The sequence below is a fragment of the Eptatretus burgeri genome, chromosome 7 (assembly GCF_056783735.1).
Source record: "Eptatretus burgeri isolate ZD-2024b chromosome 7, Ebu_testis_v1, whole genome shotgun sequence".
NCBI classification, from domain to species: Eukaryota; Metazoa; Chordata; class Myxini; order Myxiniformes; family Myxinidae; genus Eptatretus; species Eptatretus burgeri.
In genome coordinates this window covers 103,471,759-103,498,413 of record NC_140967.1, presented here as the reverse complement: position 1 = coordinate 103,498,413, position 26,655 = coordinate 103,471,759, and the positions used below count along the sequence as shown (strand labels likewise).

At 49.1% G+C, this 26,655-nt stretch overlaps 2 protein-coding genes across 3 annotated transcripts in view; one reads left to right on the top strand and one right to left on the bottom strand.

Moving 5' to 3' along the window:
• Positions 1–119: 119 nt before the first annotated feature.
• CCNDBP1 (cyclin D1 binding protein 1) lies at positions 120–19,282 on the bottom strand. 2 transcript variants are annotated; one of them, XM_085890073.1, is made up of 13 exons: positions 19,163–19,282; positions 17,011–17,134; positions 14,565–14,627; positions 8,858–8,937; positions 8,566–8,647; positions 7,908–8,004; positions 7,706–7,779; positions 7,380–7,456; positions 7,169–7,273; positions 6,911–7,062; positions 6,753–6,813; positions 3,573–3,619; positions 120–571 (listed from the first exon to the last, which is right to left on the bottom strand). In XM_085890073.1, the coding sequence occupies exons 2-13, from the start codon at positions 17,084–17,086 to the stop codon at positions 466–468; spliced, it is 1,020 nt and encodes a 339-aa protein (XP_085746199.1). In that variant the 5' UTR covers positions 17,087–17,134; positions 19,163–19,282; the 3' UTR covers positions 120–465. The 2 variants fall into 2 exon arrangements, with proteins under 2 accessions (XP_085746199.1, XP_085746198.1); XM_085890072.1 differs by lacking the exon at positions 19,163–19,282 and adding an exon at positions 17,266–17,467.
• A 302-nt stretch (positions 19,283–19,584) lies between these two features.
• The window catches only part of PDCD5 (programmed cell death 5), a 34,040-nt gene continuing 26,969 nt past the window's right edge, over positions 19,585–26,655 (top strand). The window contains exon 1 of the mRNA XM_085890066.1: positions 19,585–19,867. Within this exon, the coding sequence (XP_085746192.1) occupies positions 19,799–19,867 (69 nt within the window). The 5' untranslated portion in view covers positions 19,585–19,798. The remainder of the gene's footprint in view (positions 19,868–26,655) is intronic.

Genomic DNA, 26,655 nt, shown 5'->3' with positions numbered 1-26,655 from the left:
GTTTGCTTTCACAGTTTGGTTCGATAGGACTCAAACCCACACCATTTTGATTTTTATCACTTTTTGTTTACCTCCCTCCTCATCAGAATGATGTAATCACTGTGGAACAAACAACAATCTTCCGATTCATGGAAATGGTTTATTTAGTACATTTTCATCAATATAAATATCAGGCGTTTTCAACGATCAAAGGTTATTCAATCTGTATCCCACGATGAAATGCAACTGTCATGGCCAAACACACCATGCCAAGACAACGGCCCCAAATATTTCCAAACATTATTCGTGTTGGCCAGCAAGCAATCTCTTGTCCAAGTTAAAGCTGAGCAAAAAGCACATCCAGCAAGAAGAAAGATGACATTTCTGGTGTGGCAATGCCTGGTAGTGAAACCCTGCCGACTGGTGAGACATGCACTGATCAATGAAACGTGCACAAGACGTCAGAACAAGGAAGGGTCGCCATACTCAGGGACAGGATGCCAGTTGGATGAGCTTCTCCAAGTCATGGTTGATGGACAGAAGCAGGATGCTTACCCAGGGACGCTTCTCTTCAGGGCAGATGTGGCTGAACCTGAGGCAGAGATGGCCAAATGCACTTTAATTGCATCTAACATTACAAGTCGAGTACAGGAAAGCGTAGAATCGGGGAAAATGTAGTTTGTGTAAGGGAATGTATGAGGGATAAGAGATTCTCGCAGTGCTCGCAGATATGCTTAACAGCTCATTTGACTGGAAGATATCAAATGTAGTACAAAGTAATACTTAGCAGTAATAAGTAATACTTAGAGGCCAAAAACTTCACTCATACATAGTAAGGAAGGGAATTGAAATGAATAGGCTCTTTGTGAGACAGCATGTGAATTATAGAAAGGTTGAACATTCTTCAGGTAAATAAAAGGTAAGATGGTCTTTAACAAACTTCATATAATTATTTGAAGAGATAAGTATTCGGGTGAAAAAAGTAGTGCAGTAGGTTTAGTTTGTCAAGATTTGCTCAAAGCTTTTGATAAGGTTCCACACAGGTTTCCTCCAGCTTAGGTGAGAACAAGTAGCAAAGAGAGAGTTGGAGGAAATGGGGATGTAAGGAGTGAAAAACTGCAGGGGTCTGTTTTGGGTCCACTTCTTCGTATGTAGCACAGGGCTGCAGGGTAGCATCAATGGCTGAGGGCGTGGCTGGTGCCGCTGATGTCATAGCCTCTGCTGGTTCGGGCAGGAAATTGGAAGTTGGCCATGGTGCTGGCGATAGCTCACCCACTCATAGATTCTTTAACGTCCACCAACAGACGCTGGCAGATGGGATTCCAACTTAACGTCCATCCGAGGGATGGCACACACATTGATGAATCACCCTGTCTGTGAAACATCGGGATGACAGTTTATAGCTGGGTTGGGATTCAAACCCAAGCTAGACAGCTGAGGGAGTGTGCATACCTCTAGGTCTCGGCCATTCTGTCAGCCCTTTGGGTCTACTGTCGTTTGAATCTAGGTCGGTAAACACAAAGCAATAGAAATGGGTAAAAACAGTAATGATAGGGATTATTTCATTAATGGGTGGTAGCTCAGGATAAAAATGAAAACCTCAACTGCCAACTGGTAGAACATGGTTCTTCTTTCTTTTGTGTCGCCTTTCTCTGAGTTGGTAGTATGTGATGTTAAGTTAGCTGTTTTCAGCCAGCATCGGGCCCTTGTTGCCAGGTGCTGCAGTCCTTGCTTTCCTCCATCTCGGAGTCTAGGCGATGTATGGAGCAGTCTTGCACAAGATGATCTGCAGTCTGGGGGAGGCCACACTCGCAGTCAGAAGAATCAGCAAGGTTCCAAGAGAACATGTGATGGAATCTGACAACACCCGTTTGGAGCCGGCTGAGACAACACCATTATTTCCAAAACAGATCAAAACCAGGGGAATTGGTGGAACAGGGAAGGTGTTGTACGTATGCCATTTCTTCATCTGACACGTATGTTTGCTCAGACAATCATCTGCTGTGATATAGGTTTGCAAAGGGATTGTGGCTCTTGCAAAGGACAGACCTCTTAGCTCGTTGTGCAAGGGGTGGTTGGGGTTCTGAGATACACAGAGGGCTGCTTGTCCAACGTGATGGGGATTGATGGCTGCAAGGACTGGGAGGTGATGGAGAGGAGTAGGGTGAAGGCATCCACTGATGATCCTTATGGAAGAGTTGAGGTGCACATATACCTTATTATTGTGGTGGCTCCTTCCCTATGCAGACAGTAATTTAGCTGGACTTTTAGTGGCCTGTCTGCATTACTGTTCTGAAGGTGGAAAACAGAGCAGACCGACTTCTGGATGTTGAAACGTAGGCGCCATTGGTGGTAGTAGCGGTAAATAGAAGCAATGTCTCGTCTGAGAGTGGCCTCGACTTCCTCAAAAGACTTGTTCAGATGCATGATCGCAAGATCATAGGTGCCAGCAGGTTTAGTACCTGTTGGCTTTGGGAGGTCTGATATGTACACCTTGAAAAGTAGGGGCACCAAGACCAAGCTTTGCGGAACTCCATTTTTCAGCCTGTGGGTTCTTCTGGTTTGTCCATTCAGGTTGACACTGAAGCAGTGTTGGAGATCAAGACTTGGATAAAGTGAACTCGGTTGTGGTCCTGTAGTACCTCTTGCAGCCTCAGCAGCAGGCAACAGTACCAGACTGTACCTTATGCTGAAGATAAGTAAAAGAAAACAAACCCACAATTTTGGTTTCATTCAAAGGCAGTCTTCAATAATGTCAGTTGCAGCTACAATCTGATCGTCAGTGCTACATTTCTTCCTGAAGCCTGCTTGTTCTGGTGGGAGTGCTACCTCAACAAGTGGTTCTGTCCTGTTAAGGATGAGCCTCTCAAGGGCCATGAATGGGACAGATAGCAGCGGTATCGGCCTGCAACTCTTGTCGATGTCTCTGGGCTTATTGGGTTTTAGGGTGGCCACAACATTGGCCCTCTTCCAGAGCTTTGGAATCCTGAATGAGGAAAGGCAATAGGACACAAAGCACACAAACCAGAGGAGTAGGTGAGTGCTGGCGTTCAACTGCTCTGCATGAATGTTATCAGGTCTCGGTGCTTTCTCACATTTCAGACTTTCCAGGACAAACTTGAATTCCTCTGTACTGAAGTCCACGTCCAATCCACAGTCAGCAGGTGGTGCTGTCTGGAAGTCATTTAGTTTGGGATATACTTTACAGGAGAATGCACTGTCTGGTTTGGGGTGGTGATCATTGCTGATGAGGGTTCTTGTGATAGTCAGGTAACACTGGGTATGCTTGCTTCTTTGCTGATCTGCCAGTAAGTCAGTTTCCCATTTTCCATGCTCTCTGGCTGGATTGAGTGAAGTCAATGGATGACACTGCTTCCTGCCATCTGGATTTGCGGGACTCAGTCAGGAAATTGTTATTGTATTGCCACGAGTAAACGGGGCCAACATTGATAACTTTTTTCTTTGTTTTTTTTTTTTTTTTTTTTACACCATTATACTCTAGTGTTCCATTTTTCCTCGAACAGCACTGCATGAGGTACAAGTATTCACCTCTAAAAAGAGTGAACCTTTAATGATGTTGCACAGCTACTCACCTCATTATGCTGAGAACATTTCTGAGTAAATCAGCAAGTTGCTCCGCCTTAAAATAAAAAGAAAATATACATAAAAAACAATACCACTGCATTTCAGATATGTGTAACTTAACTAAATGTGAACCCCCTCTTACACCGAGAAAACCGTGACGTACGACTGCCCTTCTCCCTTATGGTGTGGCTTGCAAGCAGCATGTGCTCTGCATCGTTTAATAATCCTCAGCATTTTAAACAAAACGGTTGTAAAGCTGCAAAAATAATAATGGCTAAAATTCAGTAATACATCAAATGGTCTTGCATTCCTTTGCATGCAAACTCGTCGGTGAACATCGGTCACTACGGAAACAGCACTCTCGCTAAAAACCACCAAAATTGTCGAAACCATCAAATACTTGTGGAGATGTTCATTAACAAACCGCATTGAGAGTTCGTTTCCTGGACGGCCCTCGGAAAAGCGCATTACCTCTGACATGCTGAACAGTATACGTTTTGAAGCCCGCCGGTAGGTTGGATCTGCATCTGGACTTCCAAAATCTAATTGGCTTGTTGTTGTCACCTACCCAACTCATCCACCAAGTTTCGTCTAAATCCGTCCACAACGTTTTGAGATATGTTATATATCATTTTTTTAAGCTCTTGTCTCTCAAAAGTGAAGAATCGCTTTAAAAAAAAAAAAAAAAATTCTCGTATCCGGATCTGCATATTCACCGAAATCAAATCAATTAGTCCTTGTCACACACCCAATCTGTCCCAATGTTTCGTCCGAATACATCTGCAACTTTTTGAGAGAGCCTGCTCACAGACAAACACACAAATAGGGGTGAAAACAAAATCTCCATCCACCTTCAGTGGTGGAGGTAACTATAGTCTGGCCAGTGATTGGTTAAAAGTGAAGCGTTTCCTCAAGAGTCCGGACTTTCTATTTTACCCCCCTTCACATGGAAAGATGGGGGGAGGGGAGGGATAAGGGAGTTGTGAACCCGCCATTAGTATGCTCTTGTTCCAAACTATCATCCCACAAGTTTGGTTGAGATTGGCCCAGTGACCTAGGAGAGGTTAGATAAGAGATATACATCCAGATTATGTATATGTATATGTATAAAAAATCACACACCTCCTGACTCTTATGGTGAGCATCGCCGCGGACTCAGTCTCACACGGTAAAACCACATAATCTGCACAGAGCAACCGTCCGTCTGCCACCCAGGTGATTGTTCCCGCTAATGCAAACCATTCAACCAGAAGGCACGAAATGCGATCGGTGGGTAAATCAAAAACATGTAGAGTGTGACTAATGTCCAATAGAGATCGGGGGAGTGCTCATTACACTCCACATGTTTTTGATATATAATATATTTTTTTATATTTATACAGCTCTTTCTAACCACTGAATCACTGACATATAAAAGATCGGTACATTTCGGGTGACTTATAAGGCTGAAATTGTGTGTACTGACGGACATCGAAGCCGATACACCAGGAAAAAGAAAAATAAAAAAATAAAAATCACAGAACCATCGGAAAGCATCTGTAAATGAAAAATCCAATGCAAGTGAGTGCCTGAAGACAATGGGGAAACACGGTTCGTATGCTTACACAATGTGGAAGCACACCCGCTCGTGTATGTGTGTGTATGTATATATATATATAAATAAATATATATAATGTGTGTATGTGCGCACGCACACACACACACACACACACACACACACACACACACACACACACACACACACACACACACACACACACACACACACACCTTTTCAAAATTTTGACCTTTTGTTTCCTTACAGCCTGGAATTAAATTTCATTAAATCAGACTTTTTCCACATCATAACCGACAACTTCCTTGTGAAAAACAAATTCTACAAATTTCAGAAAATTCTGCTGCCACCACCACGCTTCACAGTAGGGATGGTGTTCTTTGGGTGATGTGCTGTGTTGGGTTTGTGCCAAACGTAATGTTTTGTATTTAGGCCAAAAAGTTCCATCTTGGTTTCGTCAGATCACAAAACGTTTTGCCACATGGATTCAGAATCTCCGTAGTGTTTTTTTGCATTCCTCAAACAAGACTCAAGGTGGGCTTTTTTGTGTAATGGCTTCCTTTTTGCCACTCTACCGTACAGGTAAGGCCAGACTTGTGGAGTGCTTGGGATATTGTCACATGCACACAGTGACCAGTCTTTGCCATAAAAGCATGTAGCTCTTTCAAAGTTGCCATTGGCCTCCTGGTGGCCTCTCTGATCAGTCTCCTCCTTGCTTGGTCATCCAGTTTGGAGGGATGGCCTGATCAAGGCAGGGCCTTGGTGGTACCATACGCCTTCCATTTATTAATGATTGTCTTAACTGTGCTCCAAGGGATAGTCAAGGCCTTTGAAATATTTTAATACCCATCTCCTGATCTGTGCCTTTCCACAACTTTATCGCAGAGGTCTTTTGAAAGCTCCTTGGTGCTCATGGTTGAGTCTTTGCTGTGAAATGCATTACCCAGCAGAGGAAACCTCCAGGAACAAGTGATTTTATTCTGAAATAGTCAGAATCATTACAAAATAACACAGGTGGAGGGTTATTAACTTGGTGTGCGATTCTACAATTGCTGTGAGTTCATTTGCAATTATCAGGTGGGTGGACACTTATCCAACCATGATATTCTAGTCTTGCATTTTTAATTGCCTGAAATGAGTAGAATTTGTTTTTCACTTGGTAATTGGAGGTTACAATGTGTAAATAAAGGTGAAAAAGTCTGATTTAATGCAATTTAATTCCTGGTTATAAGGCAACAAAAGGTGAAATGGGGTGTTGACTTTCTATTGGCACTGGATATCGGAAAGATGAAAGGATGAAAGACGAATTTTCAACTAGTGAGCCAGATTTCTACATGTGCTGTCATACAATATGCCACAGATTTATACAAATGATCAAAAGATCGACCTCATTTCATTCTACAAGTATCAAATGGTGGCAGATCATTTGTTAAAAGCAAAGCCAGCCACCCAATCACGTTTATTCATTTACGTTGCTTGCCTGCACAAAGGTGGTTTACCCTCACAACATCAATAACTCCACATACTGGGGGGGAAAAAAAACAACTTCAGACCACACTCTCCCTGTCCCTACTTAATCTCTGAAGGAACAAGGAAAACACATGCAGAGCCGATTGGATGCCTGGGGACTTACGTGTTGCCTGAGATCGCTGTGCTCCATGGGTGGATAAACGCTCAGCAGGAAATCGTCGACACTGAGAATTGCAAGGAGAAAATAATTATGAGTGGGAAGTTAAAAGGACACGCTCTGCAGCCAATGAGAGCACAACGTGCATACTCATCTCGTCCCACCTGGCACTGAAGGCCCGAGCTCCATCCGCAATGTCGTCGAGCTGGGCAATGCAAGCCGGCTCATTTGCACGGCCATACTTGCGAACCAAGTGACATAATCTCCGCAGTGTATTTTTGACCATTTGGACGAGGCTCAAGGCAGACATCATAATCTGGGAATGGACAGTTATTGCTTCGGAAAAATTGAGAGTTGGAACTTTTGTTAAAAATGCTAGGCATGGTACGGTGCAGGCACAAGGACAATCATCGCATTCTTACCTGCCTGTCACTCTCTGACAGGTACGTTTCCTGGTTATCGAGTGTTTCAATTACCAGTCCATTTAGAGAGCTCACCAACTGCTCTGAGTCATTTTCTTCTTGCACCTTTGGAACATCACTCAGGTTGTAAACAAACTGTGCATTTGATTTTTTTTTAATTGCAACACACGCATAAAAGGCTCTCTCACTATCTCATGCCAGGGCCACGTACCAGCCTGAACTCATTAATGGCATCCTGGACTGTGTCCAACTGATCCTGCAGAATTTCCAACAGTGCCTCCATATTGTCTGCAAACACAGAGACTTAGTTAAACAAGTTGTCCATATGGATGACGCTAGTCCACACCATGGTTGACTCCGTCCTCGCCGAATCAACTGCACAATATGGAGTGAAAGTTCCCCCTAAATGATTGTTGTTTAGACCATTGTGTTGACTCAGCACCCCCCCCCCCACCCCCTTTAATTGATATACACAGCAGTGCAACTTACATCCCACCAACTGATTTTAAGAAAAAAATATGGAAGCTTATGACCCACCTCTTGGCAGGTTGACTGACTTGTCGCAGGCCTCCCACACGCTCCCAGTGTAAGTAAGGTGGCCCTGAGGTTGACTAGGTCGATGTAAAAAAAAAAAAATATCACCTTTTTATAGTTACAATGACAACATATTGAAATCTGATGTATTCATCATATGAAATAAAACAGAAAAAAAAAGACAGGGTGGTTCCAATTCTCTTACCTGTGATATGGCGCATCACAAACAGACCCAAGGAGACACAATATGCCTTCCACCATGCCAACCACCGCTGTACGAACTCTCTTTTGTAGTGTTAGCCCTACCATGAAGATACAAAACAAACATCCTCCCAATATCACTTATTAGGACTCCATTTGTTATATTAGCGTCGAGGCCTTATAACCCTCTCTCTTTTCTAATTTAATCGCTTAACAGACCTTGTGATAGAATGTTATGCGAGGAAGGCTACTGTGGTCAAACCCTGAGATCCCCCCCCCCACCTTTCCTTCTCCCCGTGCCCCTGCCCCTTTCTCTTCTCCTCCCTACCCTCCTTTCTCAATTGTAGTTTTTACATTTCCCCCCAACCCTCAGTGCATATGGGACTAAAAGCGTTTATTGTTCTACCGTGGAGGAACTTGTACAAGAACTAAATAAAAAAACATAAATGGATGGTCCGTTGGCGTACTTGGAATTCCCATCTGAACAATGTTGTGACCTGAGGTTCAAATCCCATGTACTATATTTCTTGTTCACTGTCTCCTAATGTCCTAGTCCGAGGTCAAATGTCTTCGTCCTATTGATGCTTGTTAAAGCTGACGCATAAGCCTTAGATCACCGAAGGAAAAATTAAAATAAAAACACAAACAAGCGGACAATTCACCGAGAGGCTTGGGAAAACTGAAGAAGATGATTGCAGCACCTTGCACTGCATCCACCAGCATGCCCGTAAGAGTCTTGAGGGTCTGTGACGTCACAACACAGGATTAAATTCCACATCCCCCTCCTACCCCCTTGATGTCACCAACACAGCACTTGGGTTTTTCAATGGGTTCTTCGACAAACTCTTCCGTGGTAGTCCAAGAAAAACAAAACAAATACATTGTCCTTTTCATTTTAATAGTTTTTTTTTTACATTAAAGGAAGTTTAACTATTTGTACATTCCCAAACTTACCTGGACAGAGGGTAGTGAAGCCTGAGAAAAGGCAAGACTCAGTTTTGTGGCTTCTTGAGAAACAGCCTGGAAAGACGCGCCTTATAGGAAGAAGAGATAGACGAAAAGGTCAGTTTGACGTGCACCAGCCACAGACGGCTCACCACGTACAAATCCACCCGTGTATAACGGACTCGGATCCTGGCATGTCTCGCAGTCACAAAGTTGTGTCCGAGACCGATCCCAGTTCCAAACAGATGCGAGTCAAATAAAAGTGGAGAAATACGTTTTCAATTCCCTCGAGTAATAAAAATAAAGGAAGCCTTCGAGTCATTTACAGTGCTTCGCTTCTAAAAGTGTCTAGCAGATGTTTGAATCCCGACCCAGCTCCAAACTCAAACTGTCATCCTGGTGTTTAACAGCAGGGGGCATTCCATGTCAAGTGTACACACCCTCCCGACACGAATACCTCATTTTCTCCCCATATGTTGGTCATTTATTCACTTGGGTGAAAAAAACTCAAAATACCAACTTTTAGACCTGTGGGCCCATTTTAGGGGCCCCCCAAATTTTGGTTCCCCCGGTTGACCCACAATCTTCCAGAGGCCATATCACAGGTTGTAGTGGTCCGATTTGGCTGATCTTGGTATCACAATGCTCATAAAAGCGAGATCTTTCGAATCTCGTAAAAGTAAAATCACTCCAAAACAGTAATTCAAAAACTTATAGTTTGGGGCGCCCTTTGACCTTGGGCCCCCGCTCCCCAGCCATACCGATGGTCCCGATTTTTTTCGTGCGAGAATACCCCTTCATATACTCCAACACCTCAACATAAATGAAAATGGGATCTCAATGGGTTCAAGTGTAATGATGGTTTTATTTTTCGTGGACTCGGGTGCTGGACACACAATATTTGAACACAAGATTTCCAATACACGATATCAGTATATTGTACATAAATTTTCCACATGCACATGCAGGAACTGGAAGCGATACCAGTACGAGTAAGAGTTTTTACTCGCATATTAGAATCAAGATTTTTTGCCAACCAATGTTTTATTTGACAGCTGTGTTTCTTTTTTACTGATTGTGTAGGTTCTACCTGCAGCAGTTTTTGGTTCTACAGAAAGAAGTACATCAGAAATGTCTAAAATGCAGTGATCTTCAATGTCAGGAAAAAAGAAACGATTTGCGGGCCCGTTTGGATGAAGAAAATTCACTTTCACTTCATGAGTGTCCTGAAAGGTTTCCATGATGTAGGCAAGCCACCATTTTCCATCATAGTGCACTGTGACTAACCTGAGAGTTTCCCGTTAAAAGTTGGTGTAGATTTTTAAATAGCTGACTCGATACGGTGTTCCTCGCTAAGGCTGAATTCACGCACTTGAAGAGCAGTTTCAGAAATAGGGACGAAAGCATTAAGTTTTTGAGTTCCAGCTATGGTTTTGGCCGCTTTTCACCTTTCTTCCAGAATTCGTTCTTCCTCGTCATACGCCTCTTGGATCCCGTAACCGAACTTCATTTCATTCAAACCATTTTCAGCAAATCGAAAATATCTTTTGGAGAAAAAATTTGACTGTCGTAAGGTCTACGCAGGCTCTCACGTGTTGCTTCTCATTTGACTGTACCTCCCACACCATCTGAAGGGCCCTTGCCATGACTTGTGGCAAAAAATGCCATTCTGCGTCAATACCATACTATGATTTGTGACGACATAGGTTTATGAAAGCTTTGCTATTCATATATTGGCCAGCGCAACCGTCTGAGAAATAGTTAAGTTTCTTTACATTTCCAAAGCTAGATTTCAAGTGTTCAATGAGCATTCTTTGGAAGAGGTGGACTGAGACAACGTCGTGAGTATTGCATTCTGATATAATCGTGAACGAATCGTGGTTTAATTTGCCATTGTCCGATTTGAAATAGTAAACCCAGGGGTGAATTGTCACTTGAGAGCAGTTCCAATGGAATCCTTGGGCCGCATCCTGTACGACAAACGAATAGTTCTCTGAGAAGTCTCCAATAATGACAAATTCTCCTTCACCGATTTCATCTTTCTTATTTTTCAGAAACTGAGATTGGGCCTTGGCAATGAAGTCGTGTCTCACTAATTTCACCGCGCGTTCACAGAATTGATTCATGAATTCTTCCAAAGGCAGGACCATGGAGCTCAGTTCAGATCTGTCGGTGGATGTCCACCGTTTTAACTGAATTTCATCAATATCCTCTAGTTCATAAGCACTCAGTAGCTCGGTTTTGAAGTCTTCAATTGATGGGCAACTTTCACAAGTTCTGAAATACCATGCCGGTTGTGCTGGGTTACAAACTATGCGTGCTAATCACATGATGATGGTTAGGAAGTTCGGCTATCTGTGGCATTTTGGAACCAAACATCATGAGTTTCACATTTTGATGTATCGTACATACACATACACTGTGTGTACCGCCTGAACCGGCCAGGACACACTCCGAGGGACGGAGCATTAGTGTAGTAGATAATAGAAAAATCGTGCAAATTATGATACAAGCATCAAATTTGGCATTTCTGTTCTGCAGGGCTTTCTGATCAAATCTGCCCGATTGGCCATTTGAAAATCCAAATTTTGAAAAATTTGAAAAAAAAAAAATAAAAAAATTCAAAAAATTTTTTAGGTCACAGCTGGCTAAAATTCTTGAAGCGCAAGAGAACATCCCAGACAGAGAACCAAGGGGAGATGCAGTCATCATTGATGGCTCAGCACTTATCAATGCCCTACCTCCACATACTTCAAAGGTATTTGATGACTATGCGAAAGAAGACATCATCCCAAAGGTGGAATCCTATGGTGCCAGGTACGAGAGGGTGGACATAGTGTTTGATGTGTACAAGCAGTCAAGTCTGAAGTCTGAGGCAAGGTCCAAAAGGGGGCAAGGAATCAGAAGAAGAGTGACAGGAACCAGTAAGACCCCAAGTAACTGGAGAAGCTTTCTTCGAGATGACAGCAACAAGACCGAGCTGTTTCACTTCCTTGTGGAAAAGATGTGTGAAGCGCAGACGACAAGCACAGTCATTGTCACAAAAGGAGAAGATGCCATTAGCAACACAAGGAAGTCACTGGATGCTGTGTCTCCATGTTGTCATGAAGAAGATGACACTCGAATATTTGTACACGCCAGGGATGCATCGACGCATGGTAGCAAGCCCATTATCATTAAGGCTAATGACATGGACGTACTAGTCATAGCACTATCTGTACTGCCATCCTTACAGGAACTAGGTCTTGAGAACATGTGGATTGCCTTTGGCCAAGGAGCCAACGCACGATGGATTCCAGTCCATGAGGTAGTTTCTGCAATAGGGCCTGAGAAAGCTGGAGGGATCCCATACTTCCATGCGTTCACAGGATGTGACGTCGTGTCTGCCTTCCGCGATAAAGGGAAGAAAACTGCATGGCAGACTTGGAACGTCTTTGATGATGTTTCTGAAACATTCACCAATCTCAGCCAGCATCCAACACTGATTCGTGATCTTGACTTTTTTGAATTTTTTTTTTTTTTTTCAAACTTTTCAAATGGCAAATCAGGCAGATTTAATTAGAATCCCCTGGAGAACAAATGTGCCAAATTTGATGCTTGTATCATCATTTGCACGATTCCTCAAAAATTGCTGTTATCTGCCCCACTACATGGCGAACTTTGCGAATCCAACTCTCAAGCCAGGGTTCTTCTCTTTGAATTTCTGAAACAGTTCCTCGAGATTGTTTAGTACCAGGCGCTTTTGAATTTTGTCTTTTCTATGTTCATTCCTGACCACCACACAGTCCTTTTCTCCCGGCAATATTTTACCCTGTTTGGGATTTCGAGAAGATAGCATACCGTTTTCTTTCTCTAAATTTTTGGCTTGCACAGCCATTCTTTGGGAGCAACTGAATTCACTCATCATCCCTCTGATGCTCACATTCCAAGCAAATATTGTCAGTATACGTATTTGTTCTGAGTGGCTCGAAACAATGTATTTTTCTTTCAGGCTTTTGATCACCTCTGGCATGGAGTTTTCATCACATTTTGACGCTGTATTTTGTGTTTTCCCCACAGTGCTTGGTCCAGCAGCTAGTTCTAATTTCTTTCACACAGAATCTTCCACTTTACTTCGCTTTTCAGGAACGTACCCTGGGTTCCTTTCCACCTTTCGTTTGTCGAATGGGCTTTCGCCTATCATCGATAACGACTGGTTTAATAGGTCACCTTCTGCTTCTCGCTCAAAAACCTCCTTGTCCTCATCTGTCGAAATAGATTCTTCAATACGCTCTGGTGACAACTGAGAAAGTTTTTTTTCTGCACGAAGTACAAAGTCTGTCATCTTTTTTCACCTTTGAAGAAAATTTCATCAACATATCATTTGATATGTTGTGACCCCCAGGTCGAAGACATTGCGAAGATCTTTTCGTTGTTTCGTTTTATGGCAGCTGAACGGATCACAACAGTATTTTCAGAACTCCTTTCCATCTTCAGTTGCCATGCTTACTGCAAAATATGCAAAAACTGAGATTAGCCCATTTATAACTTAATTTGATGATGGTTGTAAAAAAAATGTACACTTAAAAATCAATCGACACAATTTTTCGCAAATGATGCAATATACATATATATATATATATATATATATATATATATATATATATATATATATATATATATATATAATAGTCCAGAGATGATGATTGTCAATTTCAGACATAAAGTCACCTGCCAGCAGGTGACGTCATTGGAACGATGACGGCAAACGTCGCCCAATGTCGAATCAAGAATTAGTGATATGTAAACCCCGAACAATAAAACCATCATCACACTTGAACCCATTGAGATCCCATTTTAATTTTTGCTGAGGTGTTAGAGTATATGAAGGGGTATTCTCACACAAAAAAAAACAAAAAAAAAAACGGGATCATCGGTTTGGCTAGGGGGCGGGGGCCCAAGGTCAAAGGGCGCCCCAAACTATAACTTTTTGAATTACTGTTTCGGAGTGATTTTACTTAACGCAATTCGAAAGATCTCGCCTTTATGAGCATTTTGATACCAAGATCATCCAAATCGGACCACTACAACCTGTGATATGGCCACTGGAAGATTGTGGGTCAATCAGGAGCGCCCAAATTTGGGGGGGGGCCTAAAATGGGCCCCGATTGGCCCCCAGGTCTGAAAATTGACACATTGTTTTAGCGTGGATACAAACACTTGCACAAAAAAGAGTGAAATCTGAGACGACGTGTCAAAATTTCGCTGAAAAATGTGTACACTTGACATGGAACGCCCCAGCAGGGTGATTAATCGATGTGCTTGGATGGAAGGTAAACTGAGTGTCCCGTCTGCTGGCATTCGTTGTTGGAGTTTAAAGATCCCGCGATGGCCTTTACGAAGAGGAGGTGAGGTATCGCCAGCATCGTGAACAAATCAAGTTCCTGCTCTAACCTCCAGAGGGCACAGTCACGCCCTCTGCCAATGATGGTACAGAAAGCCTTATACCCTATTATTGAAAGTATAGGACAAAGCAGTGAAATAAAATACATTCCATCCAAAGTCTGATAACAATGAGCATAGTAAACTTTCTCAAGCAGCTTGACATGCTGATGAGGACAAGTTCCAAACAGTTACACAACACTGATTTGCGAACTGACGTGGCCCTGCACACGGGTCCTTTTGGGTGGGGAACTGTGCATGGAACTGGTAAAAATGAGGAACATTGTTTACATACCCAATCTTTGCCAAAACTGTTGCAGAAGGAAATGTGGTGTCACTTCAGCTGCTGTCTCTCCATCTACAAAAACAAGTTGTGTGCATTGTGTTGGCAAACGTTTATGTATTCAATCAGTATGGGACAAAAACATTTAAAGGGGTTTGGGGTAGAAAAGGAAGGGGTTGTGATGGGATGGGTGGAAGGGTTGGGTTGGAGGGAGAAGGGTTGGAGGGAGAAGGGTTGGGGTTGGAGGGCGAAGGGTCGGGGTTGGAAGACAGAGGGTCGGGGTTGCGTGTGGAGGACAGAGGGTCGGGGTTGCGTGTGGAGGACAGAGCGTCGGGGTTGCGTGTGGAGGACAGAGCGTCGGGGTTGCGTGTGGAGGACAGAGCGTCGGGGTTGCGTGTGGAGGACAGAGCGTCGGGGTTGCGTGTGGAGGACAGAGCGTCGGGGTTGCGTGTGGAGGACAGAGCGTCGGGGTTGCGTGTGGAGGACAGAGCGTCGGGGTTGAGTGTGGAGGACAGAGGGTCGGGGTTGAGTGTGGAGGACAGAGGGTCGGGGTTGAGTGTGGAGGACAGAGGGTCGGGGTTGAGTGTGGAGGACAGAGGGTCGGGGCAGAGTGTGGAGGACAGAGGGTCGGGGTGGAGTGTGGAGGACAGAGGGGCGGGGTGGAGTGTGGAGGGCAGAGGGCCGGGGTGGAGTGTGGCGGACAGAGGGGCGGGGTTGAGTGTGGAGGACAGAGGGTCGGGGTTGAGTGTGGAGGACAGAGGGTCGGGGTTGAGTGTGGAGGACAGAGGGTCGGGGTTGAGTGTGGAGGACAGAGGGTCGGGGTTGAGTGTGGAGGACAGAGGGTCGGGGTTGAGTGTGGAGGACAGAGGGTCGGGGTTGAGTGTGGAGGACAGAGGGTCGGGGTTGAGTGTGGAGGACAGAGGGTCGGGGTTGAGTGTGGAGGACAGAGGGTCGGGGTTGAGTGTGGAGGACAGAGGGTCGGGGTTGAGTGTGGAGGACAGAGGGTCGGGGTTGAGTGTGGAGGACAGAGGGTCGGGGTTGAGTGTGGAGGACAGAGGGTCGGGGTTGCGTGTGGAGGACAGAGGGTCGGGGTTGAGTGTGGAGGACAGAGGGGCGGGGTTGAGTGTGGAGGACAGAGGGTCGGGGTTGAGTGTGGAGGACAGAGGGCCGGGGTTGAGTGTGGAGGACAGAGGGTCGGGGTTGAGGGTGGAGGACAGAGGGTCGGGGTTGAGTGTGGAGGACAGAGGGTCGGGGTTGAGTGTGGAGGACAGAGGGTCGGGGTTGCGTGTGGTGGACAGAGGGTCGGGGTTGAGTGTGGAGGACAGAGGGTCGGGGTTGAGTGTGGAGGGCAGAGGGTCGGGGTTGTGTGTGGAGGACTGTGGGTCGGGCTTGAGTGTGGAGGCCAGAGGGTCGGGGTTGCGTGTGGAGGACAGAGGGTCGGGGTTGAGTGTGGAGGACAGAGGGTCGGGGTTGAGTGTGGAGGACAGAGGGTCGGGGTTGAGTGTGGAGGACAGAGGGTCGGGGTTGAGTGTGGAGGACAGAGGGTCGGGGTTGAGTGTGGAGGACAGAGGGTCGGGGTTGAGTGTGGAGGACAGAGGGTCGGGGTTGAGTGTGGAGGACAGAGGGTCGGGGTTGAGTGTGGAGGACAGAGGGTCGGGGTTGAGTGTGGAGGACAGAGGGTCGGGGTTGAGTGTGGAGGACAGAGGGTCGGGGTTGAGTGTGGAGGACAGGGGGACGGGGTTGAGTGGGGAGGACAGAGGGCCGGGGTTGAATGTGGAGGACAGAGGGTCGGGCTTGACTGTGGCGGCCAGAGGGACGGGGTTGAGTGTGGAGGACAGAGGGTCGGGGTTGAGTGTGGAGGACAGAGGGTGGGGGTTGAGTGTGGAGGACAGAGGGTCGGGGTTGAGTGTGCGGAGGAGGAGGAAGGGGTTGGGTTGGGTTGGGTGTGGGGAACAAAGGGGTTGGGTTGGGTGTGGAGGACAAATTGGTTGGGTTGGGTGTGGAGGACAAAGGGGTTGGGTTGGGTGTGGAGGACAAAGGGGTTGGGTTGGGTTGGGTGTGGAGGACAAAGGGGTTGGGTTGGGTTGGGTGTGGAGGACAAAGGGGTTGGGTTGGGTTGGGTGTGGAGGACAAAGGGGTTGGGTTGGGTTGGGTGTGGAGGACAAAGGGGTTGGGTTGGGTGTGTGGAGGAGGAGGAAGCGGTTGGGTTGGGTTGGGTTGGGTGTGGAGGACAAAGGGGTTGGGTTGGGTTGGGTGTGGAGGAGGAGGAAGGGGTTGGGTTGGGGTTGCGGAGGAGGAAGAGGTTGCGGAGGAGGAGGTTGCGGAGGAGGAAGAGGTTGCGGAGGAGGAAGAGGTTGCGGAGGAGGAAGAGGTTGCGGAGGAGGAAGAGGTTGCGGAGGAGGAGGAAAGACTGAGAGTGAAAACGATAGTTATTGTATGTTCAGGGAGGAGTTTCGACCTTTGAGCTGTATTAATGTGGTTGATAAGGTATTTCTCGAATCCTCCAGAACTGCTTTCAGGTGCACATCCTCCATACCTTGATGACGACTCCAACCCCCAGATCTTCGTGCAACTCAACCGAACTGTACAACAAAACCCACAAGCAGAAGACTCATATTAACTTCACCACAAACTGTCAAAATGCAGAGGAAACTGCACAACAAAGTCTTCCGTCCTCGACCTTGCTTGACACCAGAAACCTAATTAATTTTACCTGCGACTCGAATGAAATCATTTCTCCAAGTCCGTTAAAATGGATGTTCAACACAACATTTAACGAAGGAAAATTATCAGAGACTCCAACAACTATTTCCTTCGAAGAATCTTGGTGATCGCACAACAAACATGTCTAACGTCGTCGATCTTTCGCCGCAGTTTCTCGGATATTCCTCGCGGTGTATAAGTTTAACACCGTTGGTCCATTCGATTCATGTCCATCATTTCACAACTTCAGTGTGTATCGCGTTTAATTAGATATACATAGTTATATCGTATCAGATTTATCATTAAAAGAGATTAAATGAGATCATTTCACTCCAAGGAAACGAAAAAAAAAAACCCCGTGAATTCAATTTAAGGACGATTAACCAAAAGATTACTCGTTTGGCTTATACACCGCCACAATAGGACCAGGTTAAAAAAATCCCAGGAAGGAAAAAAAAAAGCGAGACGTGGAAGATTATAAATCGAATGAAAAATAAATAAAAGCATTTTGTAAAGTGCATATTAAAGCTTTCTGAATATTTCAGTATTATACTTGAACTAGTAAGGGTCCGTAGGGGCGTAAACGATGACTGGATTGGGGCATGATTTCAATTAGATCGAACCAACCGTATCATAAATGGCCATAACTTGGGAAACACCTGGGAAACGTACTCAGGTCCCCAGTGTCAATTGTGACGTCATATCAAACGAAGAATTGTGACGCCTCCTCTCTCTCGCCCCCCCCCTCGCTCCCCTCCTCTCTCTCGCCCCCACTCTCACCCCCCTCTCTCGCCTCTCCTCTCTCCCCTCTCTTGAATTGTGACGCCCCCTCTTTCTCACCCCCTCTCTCTCCCCCTCCTCTATTCCCCTCTCTCTCCCCCTCCTCTCTTGCCCCCCTCTATCCCCCAAGTCTCACCCTTCCTCTCTCCCCCCTCCTCTCTCGCCCTCACTCTCATCCCCTCTCCCATCCCCCTCTCTTGCAGATATTGGTCGACAGATAAATGGCCGTAAGTTGGGAACCGCTTGTCCAATTGATATCAAACCTTGAAAAGGCACATCCGCGGGTCCCCGGCAATATTCCTGGCAAGTTTCAATCAGATCGGACCGTCAATCGTGCTAGATAGATAGATAGATAGATAGATAGATAGATAGATAAATAAATAAATAACCATTACTTGTGACGTCATTCGTGACGTCATAGCACCGTGTCTTGTCATTGGTCGACAGATAAATGGCCGTAACTTGGAACCACTCGTCCGATTGATATCAAACCTTGAAAAGGCACATCCGCGGGTCCCCGGCAATATTCCTGGCAAGTTTCAATCAGATCGGACCGTCAATCGTGCTAGATAGATAGATAGATAGATAGATAGATAGATAAATAAATAAATAACCATTACTTGTGACGTCATTCGTGACGTCATAGCACCGTGTCTTGTCATTGGTCGACAGATAAATGGCCGTAACTTGGAACCGCTCGTCCGATTGATATCAAACCTTGAAAAGGCACATCCGCGGGTCCCCGGCAATATTCCTGGCAAGTTTCAATCAGATCGGACCGTCAATCGTGCTAGATAGATAGATAGATAGATAGATAGATAGATAAATAAATAAATAACCATTACTTGTGACGTCATTCGTGACGTCATAGCACCGTGTCTTGTCATTGGTCGACAGATAAATGGCCGTAACTTGGAACCGCTCGTCCGATTGATATCAAACCTTGAAAAGGCACATCCGCGGGTCCCCGGCAATATTCCTGGCAAGTTTCAATCAGATCGGACCGGCGGTTGTCGAGAAACGGCGGTCGCAGACAGACAGACAGACAGACAGACAGACAGACAGACAGACAGACAGACAGACAGACAGATTGCTGGAATTATAGATAGATGATTGTAATTACGTACTTCGGTCGTCTTTATGAGGAGAAAAATATCTCGGGGAAAATTGGTTCAACACTTGAATCTCCTCCTCGCGTTTAAATCCATCAGTTTCTTGCCACGAGCCCATGGACACGTCGCACTTTCACCTCATTTACAGTTTAATAAAATATTGAGGAAATGAATCTCATTTTATTGCGACTTTTTGTTTTTTTTACAGTTTTGGACGTAAGAACGTATTTATATTATTTATGTGATATTATATTTGTGCGATGGCTCGTCTCGTGATATGTTTGATCCAGTGCATGACTTGAGGTGTATATGCGTCATTTGTTAGCTCGATTGAGGAACCTCCATATTTGATGCATTTACTCAGCATGAATTTTTTTTTTTTTTTCCGCATCAAAGGAAAACATTGATTTACGTCGTGTGGAGATACATTTTAATCCCCCCCCCTCCATGATATGCAACGATAATACATGATATGGTTAATAAGTGAAGTGAGTGCGTGCATCGGGTTTAGTTTCACCGCGTAGTTGGGTTGTGAGGGTTAGTGGGGTTTAAACTCTCATGTGAGTGGAACGAATAACCAAAGATCCAGATTGGAACGAAGAGCCCCTATCGGTTTGTGGCTGTGAAGGAAATTGATACATCCCTGTGACGATGGAAGACCCAGAGTTGGATTCCTTGCGCCGGAGGCGAATGGCCGAGCTGCAGGCCCAACGTGGAGCCGTAAGTTTACTGAGAAAGGCCGAAACTATCGGACCCATTCTCTTTGATATCGGAACGGTGTCCGTGTTTATGCCTCCACACAATCGTGTCGGCGAAACGTTTGATAATTTTGGATCTGATTGTTATTGTCCCTCTTCTATTTTGCATCCTAATTGTTTTATTATTATACGAGCAAAGGTACCCGGGGTTGCCCGGCAACGCCGGGTCGGACTGTTGCGAATCTGGAAGCCATGAGCACACAACATTCAGGTTCCTATAGCTCGGTTATTTCGATAAGTGAATGTGGATAGATAGCTCCCCTTTCCCTCGTCTAATGGGTGAATAAATGTACTTGCGCTGTGAGTTACTTTGATGGTCAGGGTTTTCTTTCATTTTTACACCCCTCATAACTACGACAACGCCAGCATCGCCTTCACCTCGCGCTGGCCAACGCCATGGCCTAGGTGCGTGTCAGCACGTACGTGGGCAGAGCCCACGCAGAATAATATTCCTCTGGCTATTCGGTGGGCAGAGTTCAAGGAGGAGCCTCGCGGCGGCCCTCGACCAATCAGCGTGCTACGGGTGGGGTGACCGCCGCCCAGCCAATCAGATCCCGTGACAGGGAAAAAGGGGTCCGCGTGACGTCATCACGCCCCGGGCCAATCGACGGACTTGCCGTTCGTTTTGGCCAATGAAAGGCCGACGAGCAATTCTGCACGCCAAGACTGTCCAGTAAGGGAGAGCGGGCAGGGCGGAGGCGTCCCTCCCCACCCCCCCCCCCCCAAAGGCAGGGTGAATAAGGGTGTGGCACGATTCCAACCGCCAGAAGAGAGCTGGAGAGACACCATCCACCACCAGAGCTGCAAGGGTTGCACGCTGCGTCCCTGCCGACAACACCAAGAGCTCGATATTGAGAGATCGTGCCACCAACAGAACCGCAAGGGGTGCGCGCCGTCTCCCCGAAGGATACAGAGGAGAGGTTTGGTTGCCAGGACGGGTGCCGAGCGGAGCTAAGGAGGCTGATCACAGCTCGCTGGTGCCCGATTCGAATCGGCGCGAAAATCACACGAGGTGGACAGGTCCGAGTGCAGGCTCTGGTGTTCAGCTCACCTTTCCATCCGAGCTGGAGGTCTCAATAAAGGGTGTGTGTGTCACTAGTCTCGTAAGGAATCAATTGTAAAAGTGCCTTGCTGTGTACATAGGTTCCTCTCTTTATTCGGATAACTCTGCTTCTTGCGTGCTCCCCTGCCCCATTATAAATAAACCCATGTGTTGAATGTTTCGGTTCGTTTTGGTATTTCTTTTATTGGTTTAACACGGTGCGTGTTGGAGAATTAGCCAGGCTGTTGCCGCTGTAAAGGGACATTTGGACCGACGGAAGCTCGGTGACCATCTGCTCGGGTCGCAGACTGTTCGAGCATGCGAGCGGCTCGTTCCGCACGAGCGCCGTCGAGGATGAATTTTCCTGGTAGTTTGGACGACGTGGGTATTTAGGTAAATTGAAATTGGCAGTCGACTTTACCCCACGTGGTCAACCAATTGGTGAACTTCGGTCCGATAAGGGACCCGTCGGCTCCGGAGTTATCCGGGGTGATGACCTATAAATTCCGGGTGATCGGTGGAGCTGACTCTACTGCTCCATCTAGCAGTCGTGCTCGTCGCCGATACCCGGCCCCGCAACAATACCACTTCATATCACTTCACACCCCTTCCTCTGCATCTTCCCACACTATTTCCCATCCCTCCAGACTCCCACCCCACGCTCCTCCCTCCAGACTCCCACCCCACGCTCCTCCCTCCAGACTCCCACCCCACGCTCCTCCCTCCAGACTCCCACCCCACGCTCCTCCCTCCAGACTCCCACCCCACGCTCCTCCTCCAGACTCCCACCCCACGCTCCTCCCTCCAGACTCCCACCCCACGCTCCTCCCTCCAGGCTCCACCCCACGCTCCTCCTCCAGGCTCCCACCCCACGCTCCTCCCTCCAGGCTCCCACCCCACGCTCCTCCCTCCAGACTCCCACCCCACGCTCCTCCCTCCAGACTCCCACCCCACGCTCCTCCCTCCAGACTCCCACCCCACGCTCCTCCCTCCAGACTCCCACCCCACGCTCCTCCCTCCAGACTCCCACCCCACGCTCCTCCCTCCAGACTCCCACCCCACGCTCCTCCTCCAGACTCCCACCCCACGCTCCTCCCTCCAGACTCCCACCCCACGCTCCTCCCTCCAGACTCCCACCCCACGCTCCTCCCTCCAGGCTCCCACCCCACGCTCCTCCCTCCAGGCTCCCACCCCACGCTCCTCCCTCCAGGCTCCCACCCCACGCTCCTCCCTCCAGGCTCCCACCCCACGCTCCTCCCCTCCAGGCTCCCACCCCCACGCTCCTCCTCCAGGCTCCCACCCCACGCTCCTCCCTCCAGGCTCCCACCCCACGCTCCTCCCTCCAGACTCCCACCCCACGCTCCTCCCTCCAGACTCCCACCCCACGCTCCTCCCTCCAGACTCCCACCCCACGCTCCTCCCTCCAGACTCCCACCCCACGCTCCTCCCTCCAGACTCCCACCCCACGCCTCCTCCCTCCAGACTCCCACCCACGCTCCTCCCTCCAGACTCCCACCCCACGCTCCTCCCTCCTCCAGGCTCCCCACCCCACGCTCCTCCCTCCAGGCTCCCACCCCACGCTCCTCCCTCCAGGCTCCCACCCCACGCTCCTCCCTCCAGGCTCCCACCCCACGCTCCTCCCTCCAGACTCCACCCCACGCTCCTCCTCCAGACTCCCACCCCACGCTCCTCCCTCCAGACTCCCACCCCACGCTCCTCCCTCCAGACTCCCACCCCACGCTCCTCCCTCCAGGCTCCCACCCCACGCTCCTCCCTCCAGACTCCCACCCCACGCTCCTCCCTCCAGACTCCCACCCCACGCTCCTCCCTCCAGGCTCCCACCCCACGCTCCTCCCTCCAGACTCCCACCCCACGCTCCTCCTCCAGACTCCCACCCCACGCTCCTCCCTCCAGACTCCCACCCCACGCTCCTCCCCTCCAGACTCCCACCCCACGCTCCTCCCTCCAGACTCCCACCCCACGCTCCTCCCTCCAGACTCCCACCCCACGCTCCTCCCTCAGACTCCACCCCACGCTCCTCCCTCCAGACTCCCACCCCACGCTCCTCCCTCCAGACTCCCACCCCACGCTCCTCCCTCCAGGCTCCCACCCCACGCTCCTCCCTCCAGGCTCCCACCCCACGCTCCTCCCTCCAGGCTCCCACCCCACGCTCCTCCCTCAGGCTCCCACCCCACGCTCCTCCCTCCAGGCTCCCACCCCACGCTCCTCCCTCCAGGCTCCCACCCCACGATCCTCCCTCCAGGCTCCCACCCCACGCTCCTCCCTCCAGGCTCCCACCCCACGCTCCTCCCTCCAGACTCCCACCCCACGCTCCTCCCTCCAGACTCCCACCCCACGCTCCTCCCTCCAGACTCCCACCCCACGCTCCTCCCCTCCAGACTCCCACCCCACGCTCCTCCCTCCAGACTCCCACCCCACGCTCCTCCTCCAGGCTCCCACCCCACGCTCCTCCCTCCAGGCTCCCACCCCACGCTCCTCCCTCCAGGCTCCCACCCCACGCTCCTCCCTCCAGGCTCCCACCCCACGCTCCTCCCTCCAGGCTCCCACCCCACGCTCCTCCCTCCAGGCTCCCACCCCACGCTCCTCCCTCCAGGCTCCCACCCCACGCTCCTCCCTCCAGGCTCCCACCCCACGCTCCTCCCTCCAGGCTCCCACCCCACCCTCCTCCCTCCAGACTCCCACCCCACGCTCCTCCCTCCAGACTCCCACCCCACGCTCCTCCCTCCAGACTCCCACCCACGCTCCTCCCTCCAGACTCCCACCCCACGCTCCTCCCTCCAGACTCCCACCCCACGCTCCTCTCCAGGCTCCCACCCCACGCTCTCCTCCCTCCAGGCTCCCACCCCACGCTCCTCCCTCCAGGCTCCCACCCCACGCTCCTCCCTCCAGGCTCCCACCCCACGCTCCTCCCTCCAGGCTCCCACCCCACGCTCCTCCCTCCAGGCTCCCACCCCACGCTCCTCCCTCCAGACTCCCACCCCACGCTCCTCCCTCCAGACTCCCACCCCACGCTCCTCCCTCCAGACTCCCACCCCACGCTCCTCCCTCCAGACTCCCACCCCACGCTCCTCCCTCCAGACTCCCACCCCACGCTCCTCCCTCCAGACTCCCACCCCACGCTCCTCCCTCCAGACTCCACCCCACGCTCCTCCCTCCAGACTCCCACCCCACGCTCCCTCCCCTCCAGACTCCCACCCCACGCTCCTCCCTCCAGACTCCCACCCCACGCTCCTCCTCCAGACTCCCACCCCACGCTCCTCCCTCCAGACTCCCACCCCACGCTCCTCCCTCCAGACTCCCACCCCACGCTCCTCCTCCAGACTCCCACCCCACGCTCCTCCCTCCAGACTCCCACCCCACGCTCCTCCCTCCAGACTCCCACCCCACGCTCCTCCCTCCAGACTCCCACCCCACGCTCCTCCCTCCAGAGTCCCACCCCACGCTCCTCCCTCCAGACTCCCACCCCACGCTCCTCCCTCCAGACTCCCACCCCACGCTCCTCCCTCCAGACTCCCACCCCACGCTCCTCCCTCCAGACTCCCACCCCACGCTCCTCCCTCCAGACTCCCACCCACGCTCCTCCCTCCAGACTCCCACCCCACGCTCCTCCCTCCAGACTCCCACCCCACGCTCCTCCCTCCAGACTCCCACCCCACGCTCCTCCCTCCAGACTCCCACCCCACGCTCCTCCCTCCAGACTCCCACCCCACGCTCCTCCCTCCAGACTCCCACCCCACGCTCCTCCCTCCAGACTCCCACCCCACGCTCCTCCCTCCTCCGAGCTGTGGTCTCCATGCCAACTGCTTGCACCACTGGATCTTTCACCTGCTTTAAAATTAATTTTGTTGCACTCTATGAAGTTACACTTTCAGAACAGTAGAAAAAGTTAAGTTTAATGCTTTGGAAAGTTCACATTTTCTTTTGTAACTTTGGAGAACGAGGGTGCATGCCTTGCTTAAAGATTATAAGCATCGGTTTCTTTAAAGTTTCAGATTTCACTCCATATTTTGACGCTCATTTAGTCCACAAGATCTTATTTCTATTATATCTTGGTTTTTCAAACCCGGGGGCGCGACCCCAAGTGGGGTCGCGGGCGTCTGCTTGCAGCGAAAAAAAATTGTCTTGATCGGTGTTCACTTTTACGGGATGTAATATAAACGGTTCGTTCAAAGTATGGGAATTGGCGCAACATGACGCTTGGAATGGGATCCAGCCGATGCGCGGGCTCGCTGAAGGGTGGTTCATATTTGCGGGAAATGAGTGGTTTGATCCACAGACTCTGACTCTATCATTAACGTCTATTCACGTCTCCATGTACGACTCGAGAACTTATTTGTGATGGCAGCACCGGCCACCAGCAAATCTTGAGAACGTTCTTACCAGGATAAATTTCTGGACCTTGGATTTTACTATGTGGTGGATAGAAGTGGGGCACAGAGGCCTCAGTGTGTGATTTGTTTCGAAGTGCTTTCTACGGAGTCTATGAAACAAAATCAGTTGCAGAGGCATTTGACTACAAAACATGTGCCTTATCAGGATAAGGAGAGAGCGTTCTTTGAGAGGAAACTTCTTGCACTCAAGAATACGCGTCTTGACAGAGAGGGTACATGCCATCAGACCAATTCTCGGGCATTAGAGGCCTCGTATTGAGTGTCGCTCCATGTTGCCAAGACTAAAAAGCCTCACTCCATTGCGGAAGAATTCGTGCTGCCACGTGCAAAGGACATGGTATCTCTGATGGTTGGGGAGGAAGCGGCGAAGAAACTGGCAGTTTATACCCCTCTCTGACAACACCATCCAACGCAGAATTGAAGATACGAGTCTGGACGTAACGGCTCAGGTCGTACAGAAGATCAAGGAATCGCCGTGGCACGCCATACAATTGGACGAGTCCACTGATATCGCATCGTACGCGCAACTCATTTCTGGGTCCACTTCATCAAGGCTGATAACTTTGTCGATGAGCCTCTGCTCATCAAACCATTGGAGGCCATCACCAAAGGCGAGGACATTTTTGGGAAAGTAGAGCAGTTTTATCGTGACCATGATCTGGACTTTGGAAAGTTGCTCGGTTCTACAACAGACGGCGTGCCAGCAATGCTCGGAGTGTGTTCTGGATTCAAGGCTACATTGCTTGAGGTGGCTCCTCAGACCTACATGGTACACTGCATGATTCACCGAGAAGCGCTCGCCTCTCGTACTTTGCCAGTAACCTTGCAGATCGTGCTCTCAGAAGTCGTAAAAATAGTGAATCACATCAAATCGAGCGCCCTCAACACTAGGTTATCCAGGCTATTCTGCCAGCAGATGGACGCCAACCATAAGAATTTACTATTCTACACTCAAGTCAGATGGTTAGTCCGGGCGTAGTGGCGTGCGCCTGTAATCCGGCGACTCGGAGGCTTGGGTTGGAGGATCGCTTGAGGACGGGCTCTGCACTAGGCCGCGCTATGAGAGGGTGTAGGCTCGCCGGAATCTTGGCGAAACCCAATCCATATCCCTGTGTCGTAAGAGGTGACCAGGGTTGCGTCAGGAAGGGCATCCGGCGTAAAACCTGTGCCAAATCAGTATGCGGATCATAACGGATGATCCGCTGTGGCGACCCCGAACAGGAGCAGCCAAAAGACGAACAACAACACACTCAAGTCAGATGGTTATCTCGAGGAAACCTTCTTCTGCGTGTTTAC

Excerpts from the sequence above, each read along its gene's own strand:
- CCNDBP1 (XM_085890073.1), bottom strand. The coding sequence starts at position 17,086 with ATGGAGGATGTGCACCTGAAAGCAGTTCTGGAGGATTCGAGAAATACC. Across the intron at positions 7,780-7,907 it reads TGTGATGCGCCATATCACAG|TCAACCTCAGGGCCACCTTA; the intron begins GTAAGAGAATTG and ends ACATCGACCTAG. Across the intron at positions 572-3,572 it reads AATGTTCTCAGCATAATGAG|GTTCAGCCACATCTGCCCTG; the intron begins GTGAGTAGCTGT and ends TCTCTGCCTCAG.